This window comes from Athene cunicularia (genome assembly GCF_003259725.1).
Source record: "Athene cunicularia isolate RWA chromosome 7 unlocalized genomic scaffold, athCun1 chr7_part1, whole genome shotgun sequence".
NCBI lineage: Eukaryota > Metazoa > Chordata > Aves > Strigiformes > Strigidae > Athene > Athene cunicularia.
The window spans coordinates 21,660,233-21,680,055 of record NW_020799107.1 but is presented as its reverse complement, the minus strand read 5'-3'; the positions used below and the strand labels follow the sequence as shown (position 1 = coordinate 21,680,055).

The 19,823-nt window shown below is 49.5% G+C and overlaps 1 protein-coding gene and 1 long non-coding RNA gene across 2 annotated transcripts in view; one reads left to right on the top strand and one right to left on the bottom strand.

Annotated features, from left to right (window-relative positions):
* LOC113482051 overlaps positions 1–19,823 on the top strand; it is a 27,244-nt gene that overhangs the window by 4,667 nt on the left and 2,754 nt on the right. Inside the window, exons 2-3 of the long non-coding RNA XR_003398777.1 lie at positions 8,282–8,284; positions 14,671–14,681. This is a non-coding gene — a long non-coding RNA (uncharacterized LOC113482051). The remainder of the gene's footprint in view (positions 1–8,281; positions 8,285–14,670; positions 14,682–19,823) is intronic.
* On the bottom strand, positions 1,032–2,284 carry IGFBP5 (insulin like growth factor binding protein 5). Its single transcript, XM_026852338.1, has 3 exons — positions 2,026–2,284; positions 1,750–1,869; positions 1,032–1,337 (listed from the first exon to the last, which is right to left on the bottom strand). Exons 1-3 carry the CDS (start codon positions 2,209–2,211, stop codon positions 1,206–1,208), a joined length of 438 nt encoding a protein of 145 aa, XP_026708139.1. The 5' UTR covers positions 2,212–2,284; the 3' UTR covers positions 1,032–1,205.

Below are 19,823 nucleotides of genomic sequence, written 5' to 3'. Positions count from 1 at the left end.
TTCTTTTCTTTTCTTTTCTTTTCTTTTCTTTTCTTTTCTTTTCTTTTCTTTTCTTTTCTTTTCTTTTCTTTTCTTTTCTTTTCTTTTCTTTTCTTTTCTTTTCTTTTCTTTTCTTTTCTTTTCTTTTCTTTTCTTTTCTTTTCTTTTCTTTTCTTTTCTTTTCTTTTCTTTTCTTTTCTTTTCTTTTCTTTTCTTTTCTTTTCTTTTCTTTTCTTTTCTTTTCTTTTCTTTTCTTTTCTTTTCTTTTCTTTTCTTTTCTTTTCTTTTCTTTTCTTTTCTTTTCTTTTCTTTTCTTTTCTTTTCTTTTCTTTTCTTTTCTTTTCTTTTCTTTTCTTTTCTTTTCTTTTCTTTTCTTTTCTTTTCTTTTCTTTTCTTTTCTTTTCTTTTCTTTTCTTTTCTTTTCTTTTCTTTTCTTTTCTTTTCTTTTCTTTTCTTTTCTTTTCTTTTCTTTTCTTTTCTTTTCTTTTCTTTTCTTTTCTTTTCTTTTCTTTTCTTTTCTTTTCTTTTCTTTTCTTTTCTTTTCTTTTCTTTTCTTTTCTTTTCTTTTCTTTTCTTTTCTTTTCTTTTCTTTTCTTTTCTTTTCTTTTCTTTTCTTTTCTTTTCTTTTCTTTTCTTTTCTTTTCTTTTCTTTTCTTTTCTTTTCTTTTCTTTTCTTTTCTTTTCTTTTCTTTTCTTTTCTTTTCTTTTCTTTTCTTTTCTTTTCTTTTCTTTTCTTTTCTTTTCTTTTCTTTTCTTTTCTTTTCTTTTCTTTTCTTTTCTTTTCTTTTCTTTTCTTTTCTTTTCTTTTCTTTTCTTTTCTTTTTCTTTTTTCTTTTCTTTTCTTTTCTTTTCTTTTCTTTTCTTTTTTCTTTTCTTTTCTTTTCTTTTCTTTTCTTTTACTTTTCTTTTTTCTTGTCTTTCTTTTTTCTTTTATCTTCCTTTTTTTTAATTTTCCTCTCTTTTCTTCTCTTTTCTATTTTCTTTTTTCTTCTTTTTTTTTCTTTTCTCTTTCCTTTTTTTTTCTTTTCGCTTTTCCTTTCTTTACTTCTTTCTTTCCCTTTCTCTGTTTTTCCTTTTCCTTCCTTTCTCTTTTTTCTTTTCCTTTCTTTTTTTTCTTCTTACATGAGATGAAAGGAATCGGAGTCCCGGGGCACGGGGAGGTGCAAAGGGGAGGGTGGAAGGGAGCCTGGGTAGGTAGTGATGGGGCAAAGGGGGGGGATGCGACTTCACTCCACGTTGCTGCTGTCGAACGCGTGGCACTGCAGGTCTCCGCTCAGGTAGTCAGTCCCCGGCAGCTTCATGCCGTATTTGTCCACACACCAACACAACCCACGCTTCCGGCCTCGGGAGGGCTTGCACTGGGGAGACACCCAAGAGCAGAGATCAAGAGCTGACCACCAAACGCCATGTGGCACTCTCACACTGGGAGTCAGGATGAGCCCTGTGTTTTGCCCTTTTCACCCCAGTGATGCAGTCCCCTGGGTAGGACCTAGCTCCTGCTCTCTGCTTTCAGCACATCTCCATCCCTGCTGCTACCCCAGCCCCAGGCTCTCTGACTTTTTCTCCTCCCACACCAGCTCCTTCAGCTGCTCACCTCAGGCTGCACAGCACTCGGAGCCATTAGCAAGGCCACCCACCACTAACTGTGCCTGGAGATGCTCACAGCAACCTCCCCACCAGACCAGTAGAGGAAAAAACCTCCATTCGTTCCATCCAGGGCAGCAGACCATCCCTGGGTGGGAAGCATCCCTCTGTGGGGCTGTTTCTTACCTGCTTCCTCTTGTAGAAGCCTTTTCGGTCACAGTTGGGGAGGTGGACAGCACGGGGGACCATCCGCTGGCTGCTCTTGAGCTCCTGCAGGGATGCCTCCATGTGCCTGCGGCAGGGGCCCTGTGAGCAGGGAGAAGATGGACAGTGAGAAAGGGAGCACCTGTGGCAAGCCTTCAGCTGCAGATGCCCTCAGGTCCCCCGTCCCCCTGCACTGGCACCTGGTCCCCAGGCCCCCTGCCCGCAGGAGCCCCACAGAGGGAAGGTGAAGGCACCCACCAGCTCAAACTCTTGCCGGAGCTCAGGGATGACGACGCGAGGGTGTGCTGTGTTCTCTGCCATGCCCACAAACTTGGCCAGGGTCAGCTTCTTTCGACGGTCCTTCTTCAGGGCCTCAGCCTTGAGCTCAGAGAGGCGCCCGTGCTTGGGCCGGTAGGACTTGGGTGGGTAGGTCTCCTCTGTCATCTCTGATGTGGTCGGTTCCTCATGCTCTCGGGACTCCCGTTCTGGAAGGGAAGTGTTACCAAACCGTCAGGTCTCCAGGAGCTGACTTGGGCTTGCTTTTGCAGAGAGACCCTCCTGCCTGACCCCAGAGGACATCTTTGCACCAGGCAGGATGGGAACAAATGACCAAAGAAATGCCTTTGCCAGCTGCTGCCTACAGCCCTGGCTTTATCCCACTCTGTGAGACTTCGTGTGGCTTTTGTATGACCCCCAAGCTCCGGACAAGAAGGTGTCTGAGGGCATGAAGGAGATGGGGATCAGGATGGGGTCCTACATACAAGGCCACTGTTGTTGGAAGTGTGTCAGTGGAGAAGGACTGGTGAGAGCATTATCCCAAACCCAGAAAGGACCATATGACAGACAAAATGTGGCAGAGAAGCCCCGTTAGCCATGGTAGAGGATTAAGTGACAAATTCACACCCCACCCCACCTTGCAGATGCAAGAGCAAAAGCCAGGGATGCTTGAAGAAGAGACAACTCCAAAGTCAAGGTCAATCCTACAGCAAAGCCACCATGTGGTACGGTTAGGGTTAGGGTTAGGCCCCACGTGGTTGGGCAGACATTTTGGCAGTGCTGATGAAGACACGGCTGACAAGTCCTGGGATCTCCAGGGTCCTCAGTCTGCAGTCCCACACTCACAGGACTGAACCAGCCCCTGTCTGCTGGCACCTGCTGAGCAGTTGGCAAAGCTCAGGGTAACACTGCTGGGCGGTGCTGCCTGACCGTAGCTGCCACCAACAGTACTGACGGCAAGGGGGGAGCACGTTTATGCTCTGTCCCTGGCAGCTGCCTTCCTGTACACCCCCTGGATCGCACCAGCATGACCTGTGCCGGCAGGATGCAGTCAAGAGCCTTGTGCAGTTATATATAGGAGAGCTGGTGACAGTCTAAACTTAGATGACTTGTGACATTTAGTACAGCCCCAGAGTGAAAATGGGTTATTTCTGGACTAAATTTGAATAGAGTTTAGACTTCTGAGGCTCCTGGTCTTCTAGTCCCTGGTTCCCAGCAGCCTTACCCTGACACCAGGTTTGTGCTGGGGCCAGTGTGCAGCCACAGGGGAACCCACTGTGGCAGAAGGAAAAGCATTAGAGCAGCTGAAATCCCTCCCTGCATGGTGTCTCCTGTGACTTTGATACCAGTGAACCTGGCTTATCCTCTCCTGCAACTCTGTGGTGAAGACAGCAGGGCACCAATTTGGCCCCTCCTTGCAATATCACTGTCGGAACAAAAGAAAAAGGTTCAGGATGAAAATAAAAGTGGATAACCCACCCCCAACAAGTCAAACAGGAGCCTCCCTGCACACCGACTGCTCCCTGGAGCCCAGACGCACCCAGGGGGGCGGAGGATGGCTCTGCCCCACCAGGCTGCCCAGGGGACGCCCGGCGAGGGGGACGGATGCACTGCTCAGCGGCAGATGGCAGCACCGGCCTGTCACACGCACCCAGCTGGGTGGCCTTGGAGGTGGCTGAGGGGACAGGCTGGTCGCTGGGCCCCCAAGCCTGCCACCACTACTCGTCTCCAATTCCTCCTTGCCAAGACAGACCTGCCCTCTGCCAGCAAAACTGGAAAGCTTTCCACGGCTGCTTCCTTACTAAAGCAGGCTTTTTCTTCTCTTTCCACAAGAACAGAGCTGGGTCAGCATCCCAGACTCAGCACCCTCCTAACTGCCCACAGCAACATGAATAACCCCATTCACCATCCCTGGGATTGCACGTATCCCCAGGATGGGATCCTCTTGCCATTTTGCCCCTTGACGCTTGTATGTTTGGGGTCTTTTTACTTGCTGCAAGATTCAAAGGCCCCCACAGATTGGGGCTCCTCTACTATAAGGGGATGACAGAGAAGGGATAGGGAAGAAATTGATTAAATTGGGAATGATCTTGTCCCCCGGTAAATGACACTGTACAAGGTGCAGTAGAAGAGCATCCTTTGCTACAAAGGTGTTACGGCAATCTGAGGTCTGAAAGCAGACTGGAGACATACTGCTTAGTAGCCTTTCTGCAGCAATGAAACACGCTGTGATCTGTTCCAGGAATCCCCTCTGGCACCAACTGCCAGGGCCAGACACGGCAGAGCCTGGGCATCTCCCTGGGCTGCCCTACGGTATTTAGGGGGAGGGGAGGATTCACTCTGTGCAGGCAACCCTACAATAACACAAGAGTGGCACAGCTCATTACCTCTGCAATAACAAGTATGAGAGGCACAGCTACCTGGGCAAACGTAAAATAACAAACAAATTGGACAAGGGAGCGAGGATTCCGTCAGAAAAACAGCACGGGGTGTCCAGTCCCCAGGACTTGTGATGCAACGAGTGTTTGCAGCAGCTCATCCTACTCATACAGTCAGCAGCTTCAGCCTCTGCAAACACCTTATTTCTCTGCTTCCTGCAAGCTGTCAGCTAGCCAGAGCAGCCTGGGAGCTGGGGCTGAACATGAAGCCCTTTTGGCAATAGGGGATGGGACCCACAGGAGCCCAGTGCTCTGCAGTGGGAGCTGAGGGCTGGAGTGCACTGAAAGCTGCCCAGCTCCCAGCCTGAATCCAGTGCTTCCTGCAGGGCCAAAAAAGCACCTGGAACTGACCCCCTTCACCCTTCCTGGCATGCACAGGTCCCTGTTCAAGTAGCGATAGAGATTCCTCTGTCTACTGCTCAGCAGTGGTGTCTAGTTTGGGTCTTTATTTCCCAGCAAGAACCCCATGGATGCCTTGGAGGGATCCCTTTCCTCTATCCTCTGATGTTTTTTATAGCCTCATTTCTTTCAGCAACAAGGCTGAAGCAGTCCCTGCTCATGCACTCGACTATCTGTTCCCTAATTTGATACTAACAAGACCATTTTGACAAACTGAAGGGCAGAGGTCTCTGACACATAAACTCCTGACAAGCCCTGGGCAGCTGGTGAGGGACCTTCCCGGTGCCAACAGGAGAGGGAAAGGCAGAGCCGGGGCAGGCAGCACACACAACCTCCCCCCCTTCACCTCCCAGCTGGCTCATCCACATCAACCTTCAGCTACCGGCTGCATCCGGCACAAGACACCCATGTCAGCATCTCCAGAGTCCCTGCACCCACCTGCCCATCCTCACCCACCAGCTCACTTGTCAACCTTCATCTGCCACCTCGGAGCTGGCTCGTGGCAGGCAGCCCTGGCACCACTGTCCCTTTGCTCCTGACAGAACAGCAGCAGGAGCAATGCCCAATTTCCCCGAATGAGCCCTAATTGTGCCTGGATTTCCTCCTCCCTTGCTGTCAGGATGTGGCCCACTGCACAGCCCCTTCCTGCCTACTCCTATCCACCTTGCCAACCTGGTGATTAGATTTCTGGCTGGCAGCTGTTTGCAGAGGCAGAGCATGCTACATCTCCATATTTCAACTATGGGCACAAGGCAAGAAGGCCCTACTCACCACGTCCCCAGTCAGAGGACAGCAGGAAGAAGGAGGTGGTTGGCCCTCACATCTCCATCCCTTCTTCCCACTCCTTAGGAGGAGATGACCTCTCAGCAGAGGTCCCAGACTCACCGGCCACACAGAAGAATGACATTGCTGGCCAAGCTAAGGATGCCTGGCTAGCCTGGAGGTGAGACCTGGGCAGTAGCCACCTCAAGGGATGTTGAGCCTACAACCAAGGCAGAAGACTGAACTCAACTCAGAGCCACCCCATGGCTTCGTGTCTGGTCTGATGATGCAGTGCCCATGGACAACCCAGGGGAAGAGGGGTGAGCATCTGGAGATGGTCTCGACACAAGTTAGGGCAGAAGGAATGTGTTGTTGATGTCCTAATTCATGCAGGCTCCCATGAGTTCTGAGAGGCAGAAAATATCCATAGCAGAGCATGGGCCCCGGGTCTGAGGGCTTAGTGCCGTCTCCCAACTCCAGGCTGGCCAGAGGGAGCTGCCTAGCAGGAGCCGTTTCCAACCATTTCACCCTGCCCCCACAGAAGGGACATGGGACTAGTACAATACCAGGCAGAGCTGCAAATCGCTCCTGTCCAACTGCCTGCTGCTCCTGACAGGCATCACCCAGAGCAGCCAGTGCACCTTCCTGCACCTGGGCAAAAACCCAGCCTGGGTGCTTCAGTGCTCCAGACGTTTTGGACAGGGGTGGGTGTGTGTGTACATGTGTGGGTGCGGGGTGTATGGGAACACCACCTCCCTGCTTGCTGACATTACAGAGAGGAGCAGGAAGCTTGTTCCAAATGGGTAGGAGGCTTGAATTTTCGTAATACGTTTTCATCAGTTTCTGGCAGGAAGGTAGGAAAAGTATCTATTGACTGCTGCTGCTAATGATCCGTGCTCGTTACATCCACAGCCCACTGCTAGAGGACTTGCTGTCCTGTTCCAACACCCAAAAAAAAGCCACATGCACCTAAGAAGGACAAGTTTACAACCACAGCACAACCTTGCTAAACAACCTTCTTGATTACTCTAATGATTATTATTATTATTTATAGCATGAGCACTAATATAGTAGACCACCTAAGCAGGAAGGTGATGGAGAAAGACTTAACGGGGATCTCGGTTAAACCTCTAGCTTCAGAACGACAGCAAACCTCACTGGTGGACACCTTGAGAATGCCCAGTTCCTCCTCTGCCCCCAAACTCGTCCATCTCCGTTCAGAGCTGTTCACTGCAAGATGGAAATTAAGGCTTACGTTACCCAGGGCTGAAACTTCGCTGCTTAGAGAGCAGCGTCTCCCACTGAGAAGTGCAGTGCAACAGTGCATAACATCTCTGCTCTCCACTGGAGGAGGATTCACCCCCAGGATGAAGAGCCACCTCTCAGTATTCCCATGAAGAGAATATCCCCAGCTGCAGGGCTTAATGAGAGACTTCCTACCCTTGTGATTTTGGGCCTGGTGGCAGCTGTCTTTGAATGACCCCAGTTTCTGTCTCATTGCCACTTGAAACAACATGGCATTTTCCAAACCTAGGTGGGTGATCTCTGACACCTTGTCTTTCTTTCTGGGGGAGGGACAATATTTTGCAATCAGACACTAGGCAGGTGATGCTGGCAATGGAGAAAGGAAAAAAGTTCTTATCAATCGTAACCCAAAGTGCTAATCAGATCCAGATCTGGACACTTCTTCCAAGCTTCACTCCTAACAACATCTCCCCAGCATAAAGAGCTGCAGACTCGCATATACAGTGGCTCCATTACCAGCCCAGCCTCACGCTGGCTTCTTATGTCTACCTGGTGGACTTTACACACACACGCAGGCAGAATCGATGATTGCTGAAATCAGTGTTTGTCTTCTTCCCTGTACCTGCTAGAGGGGCAGGATCCTTCCATTTCTCCTTCCTTCCCCATCCTTTATGGTACTGGTTCTTGCTGGGCAGCGCAAAGCAGTTTCCCTGGGGTGCCTGTGGCTGGGAGAGGAGGAACACCGGTGCTGTCCCTGAAAGCAGCTTTTGCACTTGCAAATCATGTTAGAGATGTAGCTACTTTTCTTCAGATCAGGTCTTATACAGGAAGTGAGTGCACAGGTCCCTGGCTGGTAAAAACTCTCACTATGTATTTCCCCCAGCTGCCCTTCCCACTTGTCTCCACTCCAGAGGAGGGGACGTGCCTGACCTACACTGAAACATCCTGGTATGGGCAACCAAGTTCCTCCCCAGCCTGAGCTTACACCTGTGAGCATAACAGGAAAATAAAAATCCTTCCCTCCTGGTCAGCACACAGGGACAGCTGCTGTGATTGCACTCCCAAAATGCAGGCAGGGAAGGGCCAATGCAGGCAGGGAAAGGATGCAGAGGTCATCTCATCTCGCGCCCTTTGGCAGCTGGAGAACACAACTGAGCAAAAGCATTCCTGAGCTCCCTGGAGGCTGCCGGGATCAGCCCAGACAGAAGGGAGATTTCACCACCCTAACGGCAAACAGCTCATTTATGTTCCTGTCACAGGCACAGCCCCCCAGCATGGGGGTGAACGACCCCAGCCCCTCGTCACAGCCCCACGAGGGTGGGCAGTGGAGCCGGCCCAGGCGCGATGCCCGAGGCAGGGGTCACCGCTCCGGACCACCGCCCCGGTGAAGTCAGGCGGTGATCTCAGGCGGCCGCCCAGCCCGAGGCCGTCTGGCACCCACCGGAGGAGAAACAGCCAGGACCGGGGATGCAGGCTCCAGCCGGTCCCTCCGCTAGCCCAGGGCGTTGGCTGCTGGAGAGACAGCTGCAATGTGCCTTGGACTTTCGACGAACTTTTGTGCTTTGGTGGGGACTTGACAGCAGGCTGGCGTGGCTGGTCTGGTGGGGACTAGTGAGGGAGCACGCTGGTGGTGCTTGCAGGCGATGAGAGACTGGGAGGAGACACCACACACTGAGAAGGACAGAAAAACAGCAGCCCTGCTTGGACTGCCACCCCACCTCCCCCAAGTCCTAGAAATGTGCAACAAATCTGTGTCAAATAACGCCCATCCACTAACACAGAGGTGTTGGGGCTTTCCTGCATGGTTCAACTCTATATCTAAGTCATTGCAGAGATGCTGTACCCTCCAGCCCACCACTTGTATTGGGTGCCTATTTTAGAGTAGAACGACATTTCTGTGGAGGCTCCTGTCTCTCCTGTGACTCCAATGGTCTCACTTAGGCCTCCAAAGGTCTGAAGTTAATAAAGATAAATCCCACCACCTCTTCAGTACTGGTCCCCTTGCAGCCTGCAGTGCAGCTCTCATCATCAGCAATGCCATTTAACAGGCACAGGGGCAGTGTAAGAAAACCCAGACCCTATTTCCTTCACTGGGGATTAGGTACCTCAATGGCTGTCAAAGGCAGCAAATCACCTTTGTCCCCTACCAAAGACGTATGATCAGGGTCCAAATAGTCCATGGCTCAAAAGCCACACGAGCTTTTGGAAGAGAGCTCTGGGCTATCCCAGTACCTTAAATCCCCGTGCCAGCATGGTGAAAGCTGCTGGGACCTCACTCTCTTGTCCTACAGAGACACCTTTAAAGAGAAGGAAACCAAGCTCAGAGGGCAGCCAGAGGGCTGGATGGACTCAACCCTAGGTTAAGACTTAGCTCGATTCTAATTAAGCCAAGGCCCAGTAGGATGCGTGGGAACAGCTCAGGAATACCTGAAGAGCCTTGGAAAGCATGGATGGATGGATGGCAGAGGGATGTGCTATACTGTGGCCTTTTGGTTTTTAAGTTTTTGTTTGGGCTTTTCCGAACTAGCCTGGAAGACCAGCTCTTTCTCAGGAGATTTCTGTCTCCTCAGCAGAAACCTGCGGATGCAGATTCTGCTGCATCAGCCAGAGCTCACCTGCAGAGCGTGAATATCAGGTGCTTGGGTTGCCCCCAGGTTCACATAGGATTCATGGGAAAGGGAGATCATGGTCCTGATGACCTTGGTGTCCTCATACAGAGCTGGATGGGGGAGAAATGCAGCTCAGCATGTGGGAAAGGAGCGCTCAAGGGAACCAGCTCATGTTTTGGTCTGCTCTGGAAGCACAGGGCCTATCTGTAGGAATGGATCTCCGGGTCAGCACCACTTCTCTGCAGTGCCAGCAAGCGCCACAGAGGTGGGAGGGGTATGGCTATGGGAACTTGAACCGTAAGAAAGGATCTGTGTTACTGTATGCCAGATGATACTTTCCTGAGCTGCCCTTCCTTGCTGCAGCCACAAAATAAAACTCCCTGGGAGCAACTCTCTAGAGCAAGGAGAAAAGCAGGTTTAGAGATGGGGAGCTCCATGATGTAAGCTCCTTCCCTACACATTGCTAGCAGTAAGTTCAGCAGGCTCCAAGCAGAATCTATGCTGTGCTGGAAGAGCCAAACTTGGGCATCAGCTAGAGGGCTGGTCTGATTCTGACCTGGAATGTACAACCAAGGACTGTGTCTCACTGTTGCCTTTGACCTGTCTCTTTTTCTCCAGAGAGCTCCTAAATCTGGCTATGATGAGTTCTCAGCAGAGGCCTGGGATGCAGAAATGCATATATAGGACACACCAAGTTCAGGTGAAGGTCTGGGCCTCTGTGCGGGACCTGCAGTGTGGCCAGAGACATGGGGATCCCAGCAACAACCACTTCGGTGCAAGATGGAACCTAAAATGATTAACCAGTAAAAGAATTGGGAGACTTCCCAGAGTTTCTCCCTCCGGTAAGATGATGAACAAGCATCCAGCCATTACAATTAAATTATGCCGACAGGCACCATCTTGCAAAATTGCAGGCACTCTGTTTCTAGATAGCTGCTTGTATGAGCCTGACATTTCCTGAACAAAGTTAGCTTCCAGGGAACTGAACTGGCAAGTGGAGGGGAAGGAAGTATTTCAGGATTAGATTTACATCAAGAAGCTCCTGTTGCTGATGCACTGATGATAGGAAGATAAAACATATTTCCTTCATATCATCTGGAGACTACAGATGTTCCCCATTCCATATGCTGAAACTGCAGGAGAAGCTGAGAGCTGAACTGAAGAACTACCCAGAGAAATCTAAATAAATCATCTTTCAGTATTATAGTGACCAAGACATATTTTTCCTTCCTGGAAAGGATGAAATCATTCAGTCTTTCCTAGTCTTGCATCTTTTCCAACAAAGCCACCCTAGTGGCAGATTCCATCAGTTGTAATAAAGGTGGCAAAACCCCCACGAGACTGTCAAGGAACTAAGAGCAGAAACAAAGGAAAACTCAGGGAAGAAGATTCCATGACCGTCTCTGCCTAACTGACAGTAAAGGTGAGGAAACTCTGACAAGCATAGTTTAATTGTTTGCCAGCAGTTTCTCCATAGGGTTCATCTGTGTCAAGAAGACAGGAAAACCCTTCCTAGAAAACAAGCATATTTTCAGGTCTTCTGAATGAAAACAACAGAGTGCAAACTGCTCATCTGGCCACCAGGTGGGAAGGGAGCACCTGTAAAAAATCTTGCTATATCTCTAGGAATGAAGGGGCTGTGATGGGTTGAAAGAGAAGCCTAGTAGCATCCATCAGCTGTCACTGTGTGAGAGAGAAGGGGATAAGGAGGACTTTTTCAGATGGAGGTACCTCAATAGCAGTGGGAGGGGAACATCCCTAGGGAAGAGCTTTGCCCTCTTGGACTAAGTGGGGCCTGTCTCCAAGACTCTGCTGAAGGTGGGTGTCAATATACACAAGATGTCAAGAAACCTGATTTGAAAGCGGGATGCTGCCAGGACGCTGATACTATTCTGATCAGTGAAATGCAAATGTGACAAATCATAGTAAAGCAAGGTGCTAAAATGACCTTAGAACTATAACCAGGAAGAGTGTTGCTGGGTGCCATCAAACACTGAGATATCACTGTGGATATTGTAGCATTTTACCCTGAAAACAATGTGCAATTAAGAGGACACCTCTATATTAAAGGAGATGATCCCAAGAAAATGTTCTACCAGAGATGTAGCCACTACAGTTTATGCTAAGCTCTCTGGCCTGCTTATGGATGACAGTGGCTTTTGCCTTTTAGTCAGGATTTTGAATCTGATTTAGTTTCATATGGAGCAACTGGCCTACTGGAACTGAGTCTGGGAGAGGCTGCTTCCACTGGAGGCTGGTGGTCTCTGTCACAAGATCCATCCTCATTTATGTTATTGAGGGTCTCTGTCAGCCTCAACAGCAGCCAGTAACTGAAGAGCCCAGAAAGCCAAATCCTTTGTCTGACCCAGAGAGAGGTGAAGGCACATCAGGTGGAGTCTGAGATGCACCTGTATGAGGTGCTGGATGAGAACTGGTCCAACACAATTATTTCAGGCTGTGATTGCAACCTCCAGCCTACCCTGAATTAATTTCTAGGCCTTCAGCCTGATTTTCACAGCTCTGTCTTAAACCAGATGGAAAAGATCTGTGAGATCATCCATTGCTCATCTTTGTGTCAGCACCAGATGACACATCGTCACATGTACTGTCCAACCTGACTTTTATGAGCTCCAAGTGATGAGATTTCCACCTCTGCCCTCATGACTCCTTTCTACTCTTCTACTTTTAATTTCTCAGTCTACCTAAGTAGTACCTCAAAAAAGTACCAGAAGTTTGATGTTCACACTCTGACAATACTGATAAACAGAAACTTGCTCAAGCTGGATCCTAACGAATGACTCTTGCCTCTCCTAGCCATCACCCTCCCTGCACTGTACCACTGCATACACTAACCAATTTCCTTTGGTCCAACATGATGCAAAGATGCTTTTCAATGTTAAAAAAATATCATGGGTCCCTTGATGGAGTGAAGGGTGCAGACCTCCATTCTGGGGGTCTGACACTCCAAGAAAGACAACTGATCACCCTTTGCCACAGGTCCAGAGCCTTTCTGGAATGATAAAATCCCTGTTGCACTTTGTTGTATATCCTGCAACCTCAAGCTGCCTCTGCTATTACAAAACCAAATAACCAAAACTGTGAAATGGTTATGAAATGATGAGGTAAAATTTCACCCATTTTTGCTGTTTCTTCAGGAAAGCAGGAGTCACAAATGAAAGCAACGTGACTGTATGTCGCTTTGTGTTTAGACATTGTTAAGATATATTAAGACATACGTGTCACTGCAGCAGCATCATAACTGACTGCTGGACAGGTATAAGACATGCAGTCCCTCCCTAATAAAACTTTATTTCTTTTCCAGCATCTCATTTAAATTAAAAAATAAAAGCCAGATTCCATAGTTGTTCACTGGGTTATTTAATGACTAGATTTTCATCATTAGTCCAGTGCATAACATCTGATTTCTTAAGGATGAATAATAAATGGGTCTGTTGATTTAATTGTCTTGTGAGGATGAATCCCACCTGAATTTGGAAAAAGAAAATATTTCTACTGATTTTCTACAAAAAGAATTACAACTATTGGCCAACTTTGCCCCCAAAGTTACCTTTAAGATACATTCCCTCTCTTGTTTAGCCAGGGGATCATTTCCTTAAGTATCTGTCAGGATTACCTTCTTGCCCTTAAATAGCAACCAGACCAGTTATCTCCATCAACATAACAATTATCTCCATCAGTGAGCCAGCTGTGTTCATCCAACAAGCAAACAAACCAAACTGCAATAACAGCCCTCAAGGCAGGCAGCTGCTAAGAGCTTTCCAATCCTACTGAAGCCAACAGCGTCTTCAGCCTCACGGTCCTTTGAGGACTGAGGTAGCTGGCTCCCACGAAGGGGATTAGGTACCTGAAAGCCTGTGATGATCTGGGCCTAGTGAAAAGGTGCTCAGCATCTTGCAGGATCAAGCCCTGACAGGCTAATAGGGAATGATGTGCCAGTTTGCTGTTGGGGGGTATTGACACTCCATTTCCACACTGAGTGTGAAGGAGACAGTACTAAAAGGGTGGAGGCACAGGGAAAAAATATGGAAATAATTTTAAATGGAGAATCAGGGCAATACTGAGAGCAAGGCTTTATGTAAACACACGTAAGTGCCCACCAACTCCATAGTCATAAATTTAAGATGCCTCCTCAAGGTTTAGCCTGTTGACCAGGGTCTCTCTGCAGCCAGGGAAGCTTTGACCTTCCTGCAGGCATATTTTAAGGCAGGTGTGGTCTCCCAGTCAGAAGCTGATGGTTAACAGACATGGACTGATGGGCAGTCAGTGCACTTGTCCTGGAAACATCATAAATAGGAGATCCATCCAAACATACTGAGAAATGGCTTCCTTGAGAACAAATCTGCCCACATCACACCACCAAGAGTCCCAAATTTCTGCAAACATATTATGCTGGCTTCTACTAGGATTAACCGTGAGCTGTGGATTGACTTAAACACTAAGCAGTCCCCTCAGATCGCTAGCATCAAAGAGCCACCTCAAAAACAACATCTTGCTGAGAGTTGCCTTGGCTACCCAGCTGAAGGAATAGAGTGTCTCATGGGGGTTGAGTGGTAAGAGGATGAGGAATTTCACTCCTTCATGACCAGATGTGACCCTTCCTGGATGGGCAGAGTCATCAAGTATGACCCATGCCCAGTTATCTCAAATGGGCTGTCCTGGGACCCGTGAGCGCTGGCACAGCTGCCACCCCACTCTGTGAACCATGGGCAGCCCTGCACATCACCCCGGGGAGACCTGGCATGGAGGGTCTCACTACATGGGCTTGGGGGTCCAGGTCTTAAGAGGACTGGAGCATGTGGGCCAGGGTTCCCTCTCCTCCTTGACAGCAGAGCCTCCTTGTGCTTTTGGCTACACCTTGTCCTGAGGATAAACAGATGATATCAATCTTTTCACCTGTAAAAAATCTCCTTACAAATGACTAGGTGGTTATTATGCTGGCTGCCAGTGAGTTCACCCAGGCCAAACTCTTTGGATCATCTTTGACCTCTGCATGCACAATGTCTTCAAGTCCTGCTTTCTTCTTCCTCCTCAATGCTAGAGGTTGTTTCTCCTGCTGTCAACTTGCCACATTTCGGAAAATTTGACATCTTTTCCCAATTCAGTTCTTCTTTCCCACTTTCCCAAAGACCAGTTGCTGCTGCTTGGGAGAAGAGAAGACTGCAGGGTCCCAGTGCACTCAGTGCCCCTGGTGCTGTCTCCTCTACCACTGTCATCAGGCACCACTCTCCCTGACATGTATGCTCCAGCCCTGGCATGAGACAGGAGGATTGGCTGCCCTCTGCAAGCCACAACCTATCTGCACCTTCACTGCAATATCTCTCAGGGTATTTAATGAATGTTTAATGAATGTAGACTTAGTTCATCGAGAAAAACCCACCTCCAAACACAGGGAGTGAGTTCGGATCCACACAGCTGGCTGGGTGGAATATCTTATCTCCTGCCTTGCCTCCCCTTGTTTGATATGCTCACCTGCAGCACCTCATTTCTCAGCCCTCAGTGGGAGGATGGAGTAGGCCTGTCTGTACAACAGTATCTGATCTTGACAGCAAAATACTGATGTGCCAGTCATAAGCAGAACTGCTGCACCTAGGAGAGGCTTGTGTGTGCTACCTGGAAACCATTCTGTCCCCAGAGACAAAAATGCTTCGTGTGTGTGTTTGCACACATTAAATGTTTGTGCAGGTGTGTGGGGGTGTGTGAACACAGGTACATGTGTGCGTATGCTCACATGCATATCTTCCTTGTGCATATTAATCCTGCTGTTCTGCAGCCCACATCGAGGGGCAGGTGTGTTCCAGCCAAATTCTGCTTTTATTTATGTCCGATCTTGAATTTGCACTACTAAGTACTTGGTAAAAAAACAGGCAGGATTTGCTGTGCCATAGGCCCTTTTATCTCCCTTGTGACCTAGCACAGGTGAAATGAGCTGCAACTGTTCTTAGCAGCTTACCTCACTGAGCAGAGGAGGATGAGCCCCAAGGGGCTGAGGTTCCTGGCCCCTTCCCAGCCTGCTCCCAGGCTTTCCAGTTTGGGTGAAGAGCACTGGGAACTGTCACCGCTATAACAGTTCCCACAGCTGCTCCTACATCTGCGATGCCGTTTGATCCAGCATGGGCAAAACTTCCAGCGGACGTTAGGAGGAAGCAGAGCACCATGTTCTGTGCGAGGCAGTGCCCTCTCGCTGCTCCTCCTCCTCTCCTTCCTCCCTGACACACATATGTCAAACTACGCGACCAAAAGAAACCAGAGGCTGTCCCAAAGCTGGCACAAAACGTACCCGAGCTCTCCTACCCTTCTCTTCCGAGCCTGGCAGGACACCTCACCTCGCAGTCATGCAAATGCTTCCAACCACAGAGGACTCTGCTCACACCACCAACATGCCAAAGCTGCAACGGTCATCTGGGCACAGGATGCTGGCGCTTAAATATCGACATGAGGAGGCACGCAGCCTTCTTCCAGCGTCCCTCAGGTTTGCAGAGGCTCCCATTTAAGGCCAGCCCCTGTTCTCTGCTGTGGTGGTACATGCACTGCAGGGGCTCCCTTCGTTCACCTGGAGCGGGTCCAGCCTGAGAGCGCTGCACGGGGGCTCGGGACCCGCTCTATCACTCATGCACGCACGCACGCATGCACAGAGCCACGTCTCTTCTCCGGTGAACTCTGCTGGCACCCAGCAGGAATTTCATTTGTATCAACTACTTAATATTCTTGCTCTTTCCTTAGAAACCAGGCTGCTAAAAATCTTTCCAGCCAAGGCCCCTCCTTTCCTGTTTGAACCACCCCATCCCTCCCTCCTCCATACACACACACCGCAGAAACCCAGCTCTCTTGCTGGCACCTGATAGATTTCACACTTTTTTTTTTTTTCATATTGTTATTGTTGTTGAAACTTCAGATCAAAAGGAAAATGGAGATTTTCCTGTTTCGAATCTGAGGCTTTGCAGGCCTGTTGCTACTAGCTTTTCTCCTTGACAGCTCGGGAGCTGCTTTGCACAAAAGACCTTCCGCTCAGCACCAGCCGGGTCCCTCCCTGAGCGACACATGTTCGCAAGCCAGCGCGTCCCCAGTGCCCCGCTCCCACGACCCTTGCCCTAACCCCACCCTTGCCCTGGACCTCTGCGCAGGGCTGCCCACCTGCCCCGCCGCGTCCCCATCGCTCGCCCCTGAAGCCCCGCATCACCAAACGGGGAGCAGAAGAGCGCAGGAAGGGGAAACAAGGTTGGGGGAATATGTCAGGCAGGGATAAAGGACTGCACTGAACATGAGCCGCAGGAAAGTCGGGCTCGGCAGCACTCCTCCTCCGCCTACTTCCAGCTGACGCAGCAAAGACGATTTTCTTAGGGCTAGTTCTCCAACCCCCCCTTTCCCCTCCTGGTTATCGTTGGCTCACGGTTTCGTGAGGAAACTTGCCAAGTCTTGCTCGCTTTCTAGAAAGAGAGCAGGAATGAGAGAGAGGAGAAGGAAATATTTGACAACCTTTGTTTTTCCACGAGCCTTTTAGGGCAGCAGGCTCCAATCTGTGCCCTCCACTCCCCGGCGCTCGGCCTGACCTTGCTGTCTCAGCAGGAGGAAGTCTGGCAGGAGCACAGGGGAGAAAAATGGAAAGACGTGGTGTATTTCAAAGGAAACCTAAACAAAACAGAGAAAACCCAGAATCCTGCAGCCTGTGCCATAAATGAAGCTCATTCATGGTTTTTTACCAGGAACAGTCAATTACAGCCGTGATGTTTGGCTTTCAGTAAAGGACAGTGTCTGACTGTTGTGCCAGGAAGGACTACAGGGACCATCCCGTCAGTACCTACACATCCGCCTACTTAAAATGAGCCTTACCAAAGATCCCACATTTGCTTTAATTTCAAATCTCTCAGCAAATCTGGAGCACATTCTGCCCAGTAGCTCCAGTGTTTCTCAGTACCGCTGTGCCCAGCTTACAGATGAGGAAACCAAGGCATGGTACCCGGGAGCATCTTGTCCCCAGGCAAGACATCTGGTCTACATGAGAGCCAAGCCTGGCCTCCCAGGCTTGGGCTCCTGCAATACCGCTTGTTGAGTCTCCACCTCAAGTATAAGGAGGAAAGCATCTGCGATTTTAAACTTGGCCAGCACAAGCGCAGAAATAGATAGAAATGCAGTTTGATCTAGTCCTCACTGCTGTCACATAGTTTGTTTTGCAGAGTGCTCATTCTTTCTCAGTGGTTCGCAGCTCAGGGCCAATTTTGGTCATTGATAGATGGGAGGGCCAGGCCAGCTTCCCCAGCACACGGTCCCTGCACTGCTGGCCAAACTGGCAGAGGCCAGAAAGTTCAAGTCAAACTTCATTTCTTTCCTTGCCCTGTTGCTTAGAAACACGCCTATGAAAATATACTTTGTTCTCACACGCTACCAGTCGAATGCCAAGAGAGCTTTTTCCCTCTCCCGTCCTCAGGAATTTCTGATTTATTTTTTATTTCTTTTCTGCAATCACGCAAATCTCAAGAGGAGTCTGCTGGTCTCCCGTGGCTTCTTGCCCCAGCCTTTCCGATCCAGACTCATCTCCCGGCTGTGAATAAAACCCATCGAAAAGAGCCCCCTGCGGCACTCTGGGAGTCCAAACTGGAAGTGCAGGTAGTGCCAGGGGGTTGGTTTTGCAACAAACCTGCAACCTCTTTCCTATACCTCTCCTTGTTCATTCAATGGGTGCTCCTCATCCCAAGAAAACCAAAAGCAATGATATTACAAGGGGACGGGCCAAAGTTTTTACGCAAAACACCTGCTAAAGGACCACTTCGCTTGGGAAGAGTGATGCAGGTGGAACAAGAGGAGATTTGTGCTGGGAGCAAGCACCAAAGCTTTTTCAGGTGCCTTTGGTCTGCTCGGGGCACCCTTGCTATGGGTGAGAGGATTGGCCCTGCTCTTCCAGTCCCTGCTGGGTTTCAGCTGCATAGCACTGCCTTCCCGACCACACCGCCTGTCCCTGGCCACGCACACACACGCAGAGTAAATAAACACCGGGGTTGACGCGCACCAGGATACTTCGCATAGCTCTGCTGCCAGCGGGTTATTGCCCAGGGCTCCGCGGCTCCTGGCTTCACCCTCCTCCGCTCCCTGTGCAGGTCCCCTCCCAACCCTCACCCCTTTCAGCTCCCCTTCAGAAAATCAAGCTTAGCTTTGCTGTTTCTGGCCAATTTTAAGGGAATTTGGACATTTGTTGTCATTTGAGGGAGGGGCGAAGTTATACACACAGAATTTGGTTTTGCTCTGAAGGATGGAGTGTAGCAACACAACCACTGCCTGCAAGCAGCAAAGGGGAAAAATAATAAAAGCATCAAGATTTATTAGGTGCTAGAAAGGATAAATGGATTCCTATTGCACGAGCATAAGCAGAAGCTTGCGAACAAGCAAGGATTACTTTTTCATGGACCAAAAAAAAGCGGGGGGCTTGTTTCTCCTTTCCCCAGTCTCCTGGACATGCAAACACCCTCCATGCCTCCCCTTCATGCTTTGGCAGAAATAGATGTATTTGGAGGAGTATAGGGAAAGTGTTCTTGCACAAGCCAGAGGATCCAGAAATGGGAGTTAAAACCAGTGCCAAAGTGAAGGACTGCTTTCTTTCCTGCTTTTGTCACGTGCAAGGTGCAAACATTTCAGAAGCTTGGCTTTGCACTGGTGTTACCATGCCAGCCTTCATGCTTGCTTTTAACCTATTCTTTCTGATTATTAGCAACACCATCATTATATTTTGCAATCGCAGATTCCCCTTCCCTAATGCACCTGCTCTCTTCACCTCCCTGGGCTAAAACCCACTGCCCGACTAAAGACGGTCAGCAGCGGGCAGCCAGGAGGAGCAGGCTGCAACGATCCAAGGAGAAAGCAGGAGACTGAGCAACAACCTCAGCGGTAGTTGAGGACTTTGGGGATGGGGCAGATGGTTGCAAAGAGGTGCCCTGCCCTCCCCAGTATCTCAAGCTGCAGAGGCCAGCTTGGGCCCCAAAGCGAGGTGGAGGATATGGGTGAGAAAAAGGGTTCAGGGAGAGGGTGAAAACAGGGGTGCAGGAGACATGCAGAGAATGCAACTGGGGAAGGACTAGGATGCAGCTGTGACTTAAGAGGGTGCATCTGGGAAGTGGGAGAAGAAAAGCTTTCCTATTGGGGATGGGAGAACCCAGAGGTGATGATGGAAGGGGAGTGGGGGAGGCTGTGAGATGATGCAACAGGAGGTTTGACCAGGGCATGGATGGAAAAAAAAGGATGGGAAAAGCAGCGGGGGGCATGGAAGAACAGCTAGAGGGATGGAAGCGTACAGCAAAGACGGAAAAGCAGCTGGGGGGGG

What these genes read in the sequence shown, in the direction of transcription:
- IGFBP5 (XM_026852338.1), bottom strand. Translation starts at nt 2,211, where the DNA reads ATGACAGAGGAGACCTACCCACCCAAGTCCTACCGGCCCAAGCACGGG. An exon ending in TCCGGCAAGAGTTTGAGCTG is followed by an intron (nt 1,870 to 2,025) that starts GTGGGTGCCTTC and finishes CCCTGCTCACAG; the next exon opens with GGCCCCTGCCGCAGGCACAT. An exon ending in GCTTCTACAAGAGGAAGCAG is followed by an intron (nt 1,338 to 1,749) that starts GTAAGAAACAGC and finishes GTGTCTCCCCAG; the next exon opens with TGCAAGCCCTCCCGAGGCCG.